Raw genomic sequence first — 14,118 nt, 5'->3', positions numbered from 1 at the left:
CAGTTAAGTCGGTTCGAGTAATCAATCCGACTCTCTAAAACTATTACCTATCTTCAGAAGAAGATCGCTGTTCTTGCAACATCTTCCTTTGACACAAGTTGATAGCTTTAATAAAAGGAGGACAGAAACTACACTTGAGGGCCCAAACAAAAGGCCGTGACAGTTTTAGTGGGCCTGGATTGGGCCTCTAAACGAAAAGCCCAAATCTTTGGGTGAGGGCAAAAAGATAAAATAAAAGAGAAGAGGGGCATTCCGAGAATCGAACTCGGGACCTCTCGCACCCAAAGCGAGAATCATACCACTAGACCAAATGCCCTCTTTTGACGTCTCTTTATGGAAAGAATATATAAATATAATATTAACAATTCACTGGTTGGAAATAGTTTTCCTGTTGCTCGCTATAGAGAAAACGATTTCTTATTTCTGAAAACATTTCCCATCTCCACTTTCCCGCCCTCGATTTCATTTTCCTTTCTAAGGCCTAAAAGGGGGAAAGGTGGCGGAAAAGTCAGTCATCAGCTTTTGATCGATTCTGTACGGACGATTCACTGCCGCCTCTCCACTCAGTCGATCGCCGATCATCCCGCCGATTTCTCAGTCTCCGTCGTCGATCATCGGCCGGTAAGTCCCTCAACTCCCCCCTCTGACTCCCAGTCCCAACCATCGATTTCATTGTTGACTGTACGCTGTAGGAATCGCTGTTTTTTGGACATAATGTTGGAGGATGAATGCGACACTGAGGTCGCCAGTGATGGTCCCTTCAGTGATACGGAACCGCTCGATTTAGGCTTCGAGACTGAACTGGTGGACGAGCTCGAAAATTCCGTGGAGAATGTGTCTGAGTGCGGAGCAGCGCTGGAGTTCCAGGAAGAAGTGGTGCTCGATAGTGAAGATGAGATTATCAATGATACAGAGCAGGTGGATGATGTCAAGGCCTCGTTTCGTGCTGGAATCGATGGAGGAGTTTGTCTCAATGAAGCGGAGATGAACCAGAGGACACAGTTTGATGCGATTCCTGCCGATGAATGCAATGCCGGTGAGTATTAATGCAAATGTGTCATTAGCCCTTTGTAGTACTGTGGAATCGTAAGTTACTGTTGCTTTTGATGATGCATTTATTGCTACTTGATGCAGCATAGCGGCTAATGCTTAGAGCTTTCTCTGTGAATTCAAATTATCCTGCATGAAAAATGCTGTGCTTAATTGTTTGCCTTTGGAGGTCCGCATCCGGGGAAAAGCTCCAGTCTTTGTTGCTGTATTCGGTCCAGCTCTTATCTCAACATGCATCATTTGATCGAGTGCCTTCAGAAATGGGAATTTTTTGTGATGCTGTCAATGCATGAGAGAATTTGTCTCATATGTTCGGCTTTTCACGACCAGTTTGGGACTTCTTTTTTTCATTCTTTTTCTCTTGAAACCTGTGTTGCTATGAGAGAATATTTTCTGTTTATGTGCTTGAAGGGGAGATAGCTCAACCTCAAGCGCCTGGGAACGAGCAAGACGTGGTACGGCCAAGTTATATTGGATCTTGTGAACCTGCGGAGTTATCAGAAGAGAATGCTCTCAACTTTGTGGAAAACTTCCTGATTTTTAATAACTTAAATTTGTCCCCTGAAGTTCATTGTGCTAAGAGAGTCAAGGAGGGATCCCCTTTTTTTCCGGGGGCCAAAGGTATCAGAGATGTTGCCAAGAGAATTAGCTTGAGCAGCTCGAATCAAGGTACAGAAATCTTTGAGTGGGCAGATACTCCTCAAGTTGTGAAGCATTGGGATATAATGAAGTCTCGAAGAAAAGAAGCTGTTGCTTCAGCCAATGATTCAGAATCTGTTGATCGTCATTCAGAATCTGTTAGACATGTCGCGGAAGTGCACAGACAGAAGGTTAATCATGAACATATAGTGGATGTCAATCAGCATGTGAATGAGGAAACATCTGAGCAGCTGTTGAGTTCATCAGTTTTGGGCGGAGAAATAGCAGAAACATTTGATGTAGGCTTTTGCACTCAGATGGCAGCAGAAGCCATGGAAGCCTTGTCACGTGTAGCTTATTCTAGCAGTCCACTCTTCTATCAAGACCCACAGAGTACCTACAGTACATCCCCGGAAGACGAAAGAGATAAAGTAGCTTGTCTCGATAAATCTCCCAAGAAGGTTTATGCTCGTTCACTCTCAAAGCAGAGACAACTTTCAACTAGACGGCAAGGAACTTCGGCATCATCGCCGAAACACCCAGAAAGGCAGAAGTCAGATTCTAAATCAGTCACACAGAAGAAAGTAAAGAGTGGAAGTTCACTGGTGGAGAAGTCTGCTTTAGAAGAAAGTATTTCAAGATCTAAGAGAATATTAGGAAGTTCGATTGCACCGATGAGGCAAAGGAGGGATGTGGGGACTTTACAATCCAATAACAGAAAAGAGGTAGACGGTCATGTTGGGCTATCTCTACGACCTAACAATTTCTCTTCCCGAAAAAGACGGTCTCAAAACAATATGGTTGACATAAACTCCGTATGTCCTACAGCCAGGCAATTGACATCAAGGGCTAGACCAAACATGGCTAAGGATTCAAAAAGGAGGAGAAGTGATATTAAGGATATTTATATGCCCAAATCCAAAATGGTTAAATCTACCTCCCATCACGATAGGTTCAAAAATAGTAGCAGAAGCGAACAAAGTATAGTAATTTCAGACGCATCTGAGGTGGCCAAGAATGGGGAAGTCAACAGACAAGAGCAAATTGGTCTTACGATTGATTTTTCAGGTGTCCTTTCAGGGATGGCTACATGGAAATACCCAAGGGGGAAGAGATCTAATAGGAACTTACGAAGAATCCAAAATGGTGACATTAATTTGGAAACTGCAACTAAAGGGATGCGAAATGGAAGCAGTTCAAGAAAATTCATATCCAGTACCAATTTCTCTTTCTCCAATAATGGTGTGAGCATTAAAGCCAATCAGTTTGCACGGAATAGTAGTCCCCTGCCTTCAGAAAATAAAGTAGAAAATAAAGTGGAAGGTGGCTTGACGATGCAGAAGAGCATATCAAAGTCTGTCATGCCTGGCTATAAAGGCAAGCACATGCTGGTTTCTGTACTTTGATTTATTATTCTTAATAAACAACTTTATATGTTTAAAGAGCTAATGAAATTGGGGATCACAGAGTCACTTCCTGATCTCCCATGGAAAGAATTGAGAAATAGGAGACATATGGCATCAGTTCGGGTCTTATTCAGCTTACATTTGGATCATGACATAATCATGCAGCAAAAGAAGGTAGTTATCCCACCCTTTTCATTTAAGTGATCAATTTACATTTTATGGTCTATTAATATTTCCAGTCTCTGCACCTATACAGATCCTGAAACGACTTGGTATTTCTGCTGCATCTTCTTCTGAGGATGCAACACATTTTGTAGCAGATACATTTGCACGGACAAGAAACATGCTCGAAGCAATTGCTCTTGGCAAACCAGTGGTCACACACTTATGGCTCGAGAGTTGTGCACAGGCAGGCTGTCTAATTGACGAGAGGAATTTTATTCTCAGAGATGCTAGAAAGGAAAAGGAATTGAGTTTTAACATGGCTGCCTCATTGGCTAATGCGAGGCAGTATCCAATCCTAAAGGTAACTGGAAGAGGATACTTTTTGTGGGGGGTGAGATAGATGCCTATAGTCCTTATTTCTTGCTTTGAAGAAGCTACATTTGCATTATGCTGGATCATGTGCCTCCTCACAAAAACATGGGTTCGCTTTCTTTCGTTGCAGGGTAGGAAAGTTTTCATCACCCAAAGAGTTAAACCCAGTACAGAAATGCTCACGAGTTTAGTCAAGGCCGTCCATGGCCAGGTACATATCGAAATAGATATCTGCACCTATGCTAGAAAGTTGCCTTTTCTCTTGTTATGACAGCAAAGCATTTTTAACTAATGACGCGTGATTAAATCCTTGCCAGGTAATAGAGAAAAATCAGATTCCTACTACAATTGATGGGAAAATCCCTGATGAGGTTCTAATTATTTCCTGTGAAGAAGATCAGACAGATTGTGCTCCTCTCTTGAATAAAGGTGGTGGAATTGACGATTTCCTACCTCCATAAATAAAAAACATAAAAATTGATGACCGAACTGAACTCTTGTCTATAATAAATGGCAGGAGCCATGGTTGGCAGTTCAGAGCTCATCTTAAGTGGCGTTGTGACCCAGAAGCTTGATTATAAGAGGTGAGGTCCACTTTTCTGATAGTACTCTCATTTTGAAATGCTCATATACGTGCACCAATATGTCAATCACAGAACTGACGTGCTGAAACATAAGAACAAGAACATATAAAAATTTCATGATGGTTACCTCTCTCAAAATGACAGGCATGAGCTGTTCAAAGCCAATGTTCGGACGAGTGGAATCACTTAATTTATTCCAGAAAAAGGACAGCTCGAAGCCCTCGGCTGTACATGGTATGTAGTGTACATTTTGGACAGAGCTCTCTTCAAAAAGTCTATTCTAGAATCAGAATTTGATAGTCGTGATCTCCGATGGTCATTTTGCGCTCATTAAGCCTCCAAAGGTATGTAATTCGTTCAGTAAGCATGTTCTTAACCAAAATACAAGCATCAAAGTAAGTATCTCGTCGTATCCATCATCAAAGCTCCGTAAAGCCTCATCCGCTTGAGAACACTGAAGTCTGCCCATTTTAATGTTATTAATGAAGCTTCACTGGCAATCTTGAAATCGGTTCCTAATTAATTTGATGTCTTTGTCGATCAGGCACTTGACTTAGAAACTTTGCCTAATATTTGGTCTGCACCAGTAGTGGAGGTAGTCACAACTTTGAATAGACGATTGACATTGGATAGTTGCGTTCGTCAGATTGCACCGATGCCGGTTTGGTCACCGATATAAATGCCTAGTCATCCATCTTATTATGAGTGAGTTTTTGTTCTAGTTGGGCATAGAAATTGAAAGATGACTGAGAAAGGTCGAGGGTGTGCTGATAAAAGTCAAAGTTCATGTATCCTTTGCTGATACTGTGTGCTATCTGTCCTCACTTTTCAACCATCTCTTCCCCCTTTTACGCCACTTGGATTTCATTCCTGTGGTAAAGAAAAAAAACGGACTTTGAGGAAATTTCACGTTTTGAATGTGTCTCATGTGCTCTTAAGAGGAAAATTGTTAGGTGAAGTCGAATTCTAGTATACACCCGATCTATTTCATTGGATCAATCACAAACAACAGTTGATTACTGAAACTTTAAAAGGTAATGCTATGTCTCATTCCGATCCCATCGCATGAACCATGGGGTTGTTATTGACGATGGCCATGGTTCAGTTCTGCTCAATTTTCTAGACTCTACATTAGGCCAGACTGGAAGCTGATTATACTATGAAGAGTCAAGTTAAGAAATACCGGTACTCCCTTATGCTCTATTCCTTTCGTCTTGAACGACCGTGTTCGGTTTTATAGCTCTTTCTCTGGTTGTGATGGGCAAGGTTTGTCTCGCTTCTTCCGTTCGAGTCCAAATCGGTGCCAATTCATGTCTCAAGGTTGGTTGGCTTCTGCATTTTGGTATTACGGCATTTGCCCTTGGGGGTTAGGCACAGTTGACAGTTCAAATCCGAAAAGCTCGATGATGAAATTGTATTTTAGTTAATATATTACATTAGAGGGGTAGTTTGGAAATTTAATTAAATAGCAATTCGTTGATTATTAAACAAGGAATTAATATGCTCCCATTCCATACTCCAATGCCCAATTTTCAAAGTCAATTCTACCCAATTATAATTTTGTACCATTTGATGAGGATGCTATTTAAGACTACTACCAGCAGCAGCTCGATGTTGACTGAAAATTTTGGAAAATTGGTACCTTCATCCGAATAATTTCTTGTGATAAGACCCAGTAAAATTTTGACAAATACAATGCCTAAAATTTCCCATTCAACAACCTCACACACTTTTTACGTATCACTTCCATCTTCACTCTATAAATCGTGGGTTCATATCTGATCTTGATCTTAAGTAATTAATTTTCCCATTTGACTACCCTAATCATCTTATAAAGTTTCTAAGATAGAGTTCGAAATAGGGCATGATACCGACTGACAAATAAATAAAAGACGAGACACATTCGTTCTTTTGAAAAAAAACTCCAACAGGTTTACTTGAAATATAAGTAAATTAGTTGGATTCAAGTTACTTGCTTGAACAAACTCGAGTAGTTTCCTTGAAGGTGTTGTATATTATTTATTTTTTAACTTATTGTATTCTGGACAAACCCGATCATCTCAACCATAAGATCATTTATCATAAATATTTCTAGTTTGGTACGACTCCGCAAACTCCATCCCTCGTTTCTAAAAGGCAATTATCCGGTATTGTCCTGTTGTGCACCTCTCCGGAGCCCTAATCGGGATTCTATTTGTTACTAAGTATGCATCCCGTGTTGAATGTGAATTTCTTTCTTTTTTTTTTTTTTGTGTATTCTGATATTCGAAAGGCTATTATGATTTCTGACTGATTCAATTCGAACCGATTCTTTCAACGTGAATTTTATCCATTCATAGAACTCGAATCCGAGATCTTATTTAAGGAAAATAAACGTCGAAACATTTAGACCAACCCGTGTTAGTATTGAGTGTGAAATAAGATGGCTCAAAACACTCACTCTCGTAGGCAGAACAGTTGAACCGTTACAAAGGCTCCTCGTGATTTCTTTCGGCATCGTCTTTTCATTCTTTGCCAACAGAACAAGCAGTACGGCACTAGGACAACCTTGTCTGGCTGTGACCATGTTCTCGTTTTCCTGATTTTATGATGTGATGCGTTCAGATTCAATAGTTGCGATTCAGTCTAATCCATTAAATCCGGTCTTTAACGCATGCAGTGCGTCTATGTTAGTCCTACACCACGGTGAATTAACTTTATCTCGTAAACTTTGGACCGTAAAAGCGAGTTTTGGAATATGCGACCCACCAATCATTTTTTTCTACAACATATTACCAGGTTAGAGATTCTCGATAGTGGAGGAATGGCCTTGTCAAGGATGATGTCTTAAAATGGATAAAGTTTTCGGTGATTTTTGTGACTTGGAGAAATATTAATCAGATTTCAATAAACAGTAAAATGACTACGAAATAATGGCCATAAACCTTTTTAAATTGTGAGATGTATTATTTTCGTAATTCGAGAAAATCGATTATTACTCCTCTCAATAGGTGCATCATAAACCTTTTTAGTTGAACTAATTTTATTAGTTATTTCTTACCTCATTATTATAAGGTAAATTCATTTAAAATTATTTTGAGGAATGAGATTTCTGTACACTCAATCAAATCGTTATCGTTGATAATGCATATCGAAGTTATCTCACATGGAGCCTCGACACCTACTGCCTTATTTCTCAACTGCAAAGGGACTCATCACCGAAACACCCGACTAATTCTCGCTCCTGCAATGCAACAAATCCAACTCTAGAAACACTGGAGATTTTGGAAAATTCCGATAGAGCTTCCACCTTTCATGCCAAGGAAAACTTTACGGTCGGTCTCAGGCTCTGGGGTAGTTGGACGGGAGAAGATCCGCCCGCTAGATGGCACCCCAATCGTGAGGTCGCGAGAACTCTGGGACGGTCCGATCCCGAGACTATAGGGGCTGTCAAAAAAATTCTTAAAACTGTGCCGATTACATGAGACGTGCATGCTAAAACATCCCCAATTCACTCTGGTGAATCAACTTAGCAGCTTCTTGTGATATATATAAATCAAATGATTGCCCATTGGCTGTCTCCTTCTAGAAGCCGTGCCCATTGAAAAACGTTTCATATGCCAAAGTTGACTCATTTCTAGAAGGAAGAGAGAGAGGACCCCCACATCTGAGTAGGTTGGGTCATTTTCATTTCCTTTTTTCTTGCACCTAAACAATATAAAAGTCATAATTAATTAAGAAAAAAAAAACTGAGGCTGCCCACCACAAAATCCCATTTATAACGATGTGTCAGACAGGACAGCCCGCACTATTAAACTCGACATCATGTGTTCCCGTCCTCATCATCATAAAACATCGTATTAGTATTAGTACTGTGACAGACATGTCCATTTGCGGAAGGAATCCACCACTCCCTCGGTCGGCTTGAACGATATGGAGAACCCGAATGCTGCCGGTCAGTCCCCTTTCTTCCTCGTGGAAGTGATCGGTGACTCTGAGGCTGCATCAGATCCTGCGTGGAATGCCGATGGCTGTGAGGCTGAAGAAGCGGATCACGACGATGATGACGCCGAGTCCAGCAGCTGCGATTCGTCCGATCACCGTGATCTCAATCCCGGCTTTGACTCTGAGGGCTGCAGAGATGATGAAGCGGAAGCTGCAGCGGGAATGAGCGGGGATGAGCTGCAGATAGATCGGTTCCCAACGTACCGAGCAGGACTGTTCAGTCAGGATCTGCAGGTTCCGATGGCGGAGCAGAAGTCCTGCGTATCCGTTGATTCGGCTTCTCCGACGAATGAGCTCATGAATGAGATGGAGAGGAGCAGGCTGTTTTGGGAGGCCTGCTTAGCATCATCCTAGGTTTTATTTTATTTGTTCTTTTTAACATTTTTTAGTGCCTTCCCTGTTTATCTAATTTCAACCCTTTTGCTTCGTATTTTCTTGGGATAAGTTTCAATTTGGCCACCACATTTGCATGCTTTTCTTTTTAAAGCCAAAATGTTAGTTTTTACCTGGATAAAGTCATTATATTTTATAAAAAAATATTTTTATAAGATCATTTCTTAATAGTTTATCTTATATCTTTTTAAATTCAAAAATTGAAAAATAATTTTAATAGTTAATTTCAAAAATTAATTAAAAAGAAAGAAATTAGAACGGAGAGAAAGGACAAAAGGGAAAGAGGCGGTGGTGGTTGCTACCCGGCACCGCCACCCCAAGTATGATCGACAACGATCGCTAAGGACACTGAAGTTTGAGGCTATGGTATTTGAAATGAGGAGAAGTGGTGGCTCACGCGCCACCCCAAATCTAGTCACAGGAGACTGTTCATGCCCTTGAGGTTATTGGCGACCTTGCTCGGGGTAGTGTGGCCAGCATCAACCACCACCACCGTGCCCTCTCTCCCCTTATTTCTTTCTTTCTTTTTGTTTAATTTTCTGGATTGATTTTTAAGATTATTTTTCCTATTTTGGAATTGCATAAATGCGAGAGATACTATAAAAGGCCTTATAGAAATACTTTATGAAAAATAATGACCTTATTTAAGCAAAAACAACACTTATGGCCTTAAAACGAAAAGGCCAAATGTTGTACCCCAAGCTACTTATCCCTCGTTTCTTCTACCAAAACAGCAATTTATTTTTATTCATGCACTTGTACTTGATATTCTCTATATATGTATGAATGTGAACATGTATAATTGTATATAGTGAAGCTTCAAAAGAAAGAATTTACTTATGCAACCAGAGTTTCGTATTTTACTTATAACGAGTTATCGTTGATCGATTGAATCCTGTATCGTTCAATGGTTATTACTGGCACGATCCAAAAAAGACTTGAGTCTAGGACAAAGAGATCAGCATTTGTACGAATTTTCTTCTTCCCTGTCCAATATTTGTAAGATCATCTTCATTTGCACAGATTTTGTCATCTGTAAACACAAATTTCTTCATTTAACTACTTCCCCGAAGCATTAAATTATAAACTAAAAATATGCCAATGAAGCACCAAGAGTTGCATCGGTGATTTCAAATATCAACAGACGCAAACAATGAGCTGGCCTCACGCCAATTAATTCAGCAAGTACACGCGCAACAAAAGAGTACAATTCGAGACCTAAGTTAAATCATGTTCCTAAGAGGGGTTCAGACGCTTCCCCGACATGGACAAACACACAACAAAACCACAAGTTCAACCCCGAGCTGAACTCGTTCTTTGCTACCCGACATGCACAACAAGGCACTGCCTGTCACAGTTGAACTCTCATGCTATGAATTATATAACGATGTACAGATGCAGGATAAAAAAATCTAGCAGCAATCAATCTTCAGTCAGCTAAGTATTTATCAGACGAGTATTGGAACGGGAGAGGAAGATTCTACCATCTGCTCATCACGAATCACCTCGGGCTCCTTCATCTGGGTCTTCAAATCAACTATTCTCGATTCGGAGATGAGCCTACTCGTCCCTGAGTCTTCTTCTCCATCACTTGTGGTGGTTAATAAAGAAGTCCCGTTCTGGGCACTATCAGTCAATGAGATACCTGACTCGGCATTAACTGCCGAGCAACTCTCCAGGCTCTGAGAATCTTCACTCGTCTGTTTCTTCAAGAAACTATTCCCTGAAGGGGCAGTAGTCTCAGTCTCATCTAATCGCCTTAAGAAACATTCTTCTACTTCGCCCAATGACCCGATTTCCTCTTCTTCTACTTCTTCTTCTTCTTCAGTAGAGCAGTAATTGTCGGCTTGATCATCCTCGTAATCTGATGCTGGCCCCCCTCTCAGCTCACAGCTGGTGTCCATCTCTTCTTGCTGGGAATCGTAATTGTATTCAGATCGCTGATTGGATGAACGAGATGACATGGGTGAGTATCCTCCACTTGCAGCCTCTTCGCGCTCTCGCAATGTTTTCATGATCAGGGTCTTGAGCAAGTTCATCACTTGGACAGCATGCATCAGTGCAGTCAATGGATCGGACATCTTCACAGAAAGAATGAAAAAGAAAAATCATCAAATTCATGAATGGAAATCGAAATATAATTGCATGATTTCTTTGTAGTATGAGAGATGATTATAAACAATGTGATATATAGTGAAAGGTTGAGCATTGGCCTTCGCTTGGTCCTGGAAAATTGTTTAGATGAAATCCGAGAAAACTTTTCAATTTTTCGTTTTCCAAGTGGGGCATAGAACAAAACAAGAAAGAATGGGTTCAAATTGCAACGGGACACAGTTTCTCTCAACTTTTTGGTCTTTTTCAAGAGAAGGAAAACGGAGAATTCAAAACTGGAATAGTTTTCCAGAATCAATCATTCCAAAGAAAAGTATCTCCTAACCTATCGTTTGTTCCGCCTCTCATTCAATAAAAATTAGCAATATATGATATTGACCCAACAATCAATTCAGACATGGAGTTTAAATACCTGAGTCATATTCGGGGCGAAGACCATAGCAATGTTCCTTGCATTCATCTTGTTGGACTCCTCTTCCTCAACCACATCTGCCATGAGCTCGACCGCCCAATTGAGGAGTGCCGCGTCGGTTGGCTTTAGTTGCTTCACAAGCTCAACCGACTCCTCCTCAGTGTTACATTGCAAGACTTGTTCAGGCGAAAGCCCATCGAGAACCCCAGAAGGCAGCTCCCGGAACCAAGCCTTGATCAGGCCAGCCAGGCAGTGCACATCGATGTCATCGGGAAGGATTCCTCGGTTAAGCTGGTCCCTGAGGTGCTCCTCCTGGCTATTCTCAGGATTTATGCGGAAAATTCCTTCAGCCTGCAAAGATTGGGAGCTGAAATTAATTTGATGAAAACCTCTCGCCAGCTTGAACTGTAACCAGGAAGCGGCAATATCAGAACATAAAGTCAGCACCTTTAGACCGCCTTGTGAGTACAAACGCTCCTGCATTAGCAAGAGGATGGAAGGGACGCTGTTTCCTTTCGAGTCAAAGGAACACTGCATTGATTCTGCCGAGACACCGAAAACGCTGACACTGCAAGAAGAACCAAGTTGCTAAATCAGGTATAGACCCAAAAGGGAGAGAGGAATACTGGGTCGGGCTGGGGATATAGATTCCAAAATTTTTTCAAACAAAAAAAGGAACTTTTTTGAATCACTGGAAAAGTAGCTCAATGCTGCAAAAGGCATTGCAACGGCATAGACAATCAAATTCTGCTGTTCCTTTTTGTGGTACATTTTGCACAAAGAAGATCCCTCCTTTTCTCCACCCGGTTTAAAACCTTTGCCAAAATCCCCTTTTAGGCCTCAAAACTTTCAATTAGCCGTTACCTGCTGAAACATGTAAGATAGCAGAAGCTACAGTTTTTAAAACTCAGTCACAAGCGAAGACGTAATCTCTGCAATACCGATTCATGGTATAGTGCCGTCAAAGCTCTTGCAGGAAATGGATTTCCATGAAGATCTTTTATTTTCTAGTTATCCTTAAGAAACTATAAGAGGTTGTAGAAAACCGTTTTCTTTGCTTTCCGAGTAAAATGATTCGAAAAAAACGAGCTTTAGAGGGCTGTTCGGTTCCCTTTCTGGGTTTCGTCGGCCAGCAAATGGAAAAACTGTGATTATGGAGCAAAAGCCATACATCCGAGAAGAGATTCCCCAAAACGGAGAAATGGGAAAATGAGGCCAATTCTACAGAAAATGAAAAACCAGAAAAAGGAAACTGCTGCATTAAACTTCCTAACTGACTATTACATACCATTAATAAGCTAAAAAAATGGAGCTTTTTGAAATTAATTTCAGCTCAAATCTCTGGTCAGATCAAAAAGCATTAAATCCACCCCAAGCATTTAAATGCATTCTGTCACTTCAGTTTCAAATTCACACTTCAACCCTTCATTTCAATCCACAAATCCATTAATTTCATAATTAGTTCGTCTCCCAAAAAATAAATAAATAATCCCAAGAAACAATAAATTTGAGTTGGGTACTACCTAGCACTGGGTGCCCGACTGGGGACCTCGACCTCGAACTCGACAGGGAGGCCGAGGAAGCCTTGGAAGCGGTCGAAGGTGACGTGGGTGATATGGCGGACGTTGGTGGGCCACCCGATCTCCATGTGGTGCTGATGGACCGCCGGGACGACCCCATCATCGCCCCGCTCGACCCGGCACGAGGCCATCGACTTCCGGAGCGCCGACAGCAGGACCTCCACCACCGACACCTGGCCCTCCTCCTCCTCCTCCATGCTGCTCGGCCCGGCCGTCTTGGCCCTCTTGGCGCTCCCCCCGCCTCCGCAGCCCCCGCCCTTCGTCACCATCACTAGCCCCGTCATCGTAGTCTTTCTCTGCTTTAGCTCCTCCGCTCTCCCCTGTCGACCCCGACTCTGTTCACTTATTCAACGGAGCAGAGGTTGAACGAACAGACGCAGAGGTTGCTTCCAGATGGGGTTTGTGAGTGAGAGAGAGAGAGAGAGAGAGAGAGAGAGAGAGAGGAAGATGGGGATAGAGAGAGAGAGAGAGAGAGTGATGCATTGAAGGAGGAGCGAAGCAGAGGGGTTTATGAAGTTGGGACGGGGAGAAAGTTTCTATCTTTATTGTCTTTCGTTGGAGTTTGAGAGCTTCAAACGGCCACTTGTGGTTTTTCAAATTCCTGTCCGATGAGAATTTCTTTACTTTATCTGGGAGACGTACTGTCTTTCGACACGGCTTTCGCCCTTATTTACGGCTCTGCCACTGTATTCTTGTACCGGTTAGGCTATTGAACCTTTGATGTTACTCCTCCCTACACAACCGATGCGGGATTACGGGTGTGATAGATCTCCATTTTTAGTCGTCCTCGCTGGGCTCTTGGGCCGAGGTTCAGACAATCCCGAGTCCCAACTGTTCCGGCTAGTTAGCAGCTACCGAATACAATCTATTTGTAATTCATCATGATCGTGTGACAGAATGTCGATTCTGATACCATTATCATATGCAATACCACGGAGACTTCACTTAAAAAATGATGGCTTCTAATAAGATCATTTGATTTTACATATAAATTTCAAATCTCCCCCTAATAAGCTATGCGGTATTGTAGGACGTGACCAATAATGTAATAAATAATCGGCTTAGATAGTCTGAGGTTTGTCTCTAGTTTTTAATATGTTTGAGTGCATTTGAGAGCTTAGACCAAGGGGAGAAGGAAACCTGACTACCATGGGATTGGTTGAATGCAAGCACTTGACAATTGACACAAGTCACTTATAACCTTTCAGCTAAGAGTAATTAAATTCTATACGCAAAATGCTAATTACTTAACATATATGCACCGTCGCAAGATCAAGCTGTTAGTGCATAAGCTTATATACATTATACATATCTATCCACATTCAATCCCCAATTCCAGCAACCCGATCTGACGCAATAGAACTGAAAAATTCGGTATTTATATAATAATTAATGTTGATTTCTGTCGAGATGGATCGGAT

At 41.5% G+C, this 14,118-nt stretch overlaps 3 protein-coding genes and 1 non-coding gene across 4 annotated transcripts; 2 read left to right on the top strand and 2 right to left on the bottom strand.

The window, feature by feature from the left end:
• Nucleotides 1-244: 244 nt before the first annotated feature.
• On the bottom strand, nt 245-316 carry TRNAP-UGG. The gene has a single exon. It is a non-coding gene; the product is annotated as a tRNA-Pro (tRNA).
• A 169-nt stretch (nt 317-485) lies between these two features.
• On the top strand, nt 486-4,930 carry LOC116190367. The gene is made up of 9 exons (XM_031520053.1): nt 486-621; nt 693-1,036; nt 1,462-3,066; nt 3,157-3,269; nt 3,352-3,621; nt 3,763-3,843; nt 3,950-4,061; nt 4,150-4,216; nt 4,361-4,930. Exons 2-9 carry the CDS (start codon nt 715-717, stop codon nt 4,404-4,406), a joined length of 2,616 nt encoding a protein of 871 aa, XP_031375913.1. The 5' UTR covers nt 486-621; nt 693-714; the 3' UTR covers nt 4,407-4,930.
• Nucleotides 4,931-7,955: 3,025 nt separating this feature from the next.
• LOC116190375 lies at nt 7,956-9,448 on the top strand. The gene has a single exon (XM_031520059.1). It carries the CDS (start codon nt 8,129-8,131, stop codon nt 8,552-8,554), a length of 426 nt encoding a protein of 141 aa, XP_031375919.1. The 5' UTR covers nt 7,956-8,128; the 3' UTR covers nt 8,555-9,448.
• Nucleotides 9,449-9,643: 195 nt separating this feature from the next.
• LOC116190374 (rho GTPase-activating protein 2-like) lies at nt 9,644-13,279 on the bottom strand. Its single transcript, XM_031520058.1, has 4 exons — nt 12,641-13,279; nt 11,565-11,685; nt 11,118-11,468; nt 9,644-10,674 (listed from the first exon to the last, which is right to left on the bottom strand). The coding sequence occupies exons 1-4, from the start codon at nt 12,979-12,981 to the stop codon at nt 10,042-10,044; spliced, it is 1,446 nt and encodes a 481-aa protein (XP_031375918.1). The 5' UTR covers nt 12,982-13,279; the 3' UTR covers nt 9,644-10,041.
• Nucleotides 13,280-14,118: the final 839 nt, after the last annotated feature.

Source organism: Punica granatum, unplaced genomic scaffold (genome assembly GCF_007655135.1).
Source record: "Punica granatum isolate Tunisia-2019 unplaced genomic scaffold, ASM765513v2 Contig00427, whole genome shotgun sequence".
NCBI lineage: Eukaryota > Viridiplantae > Streptophyta > Magnoliopsida > Myrtales > Lythraceae > Punica > Punica granatum.
Note: the sequence above shows the minus strand (reverse complement) of the source record. Positions and strands in the feature narration are given on the sequence as shown.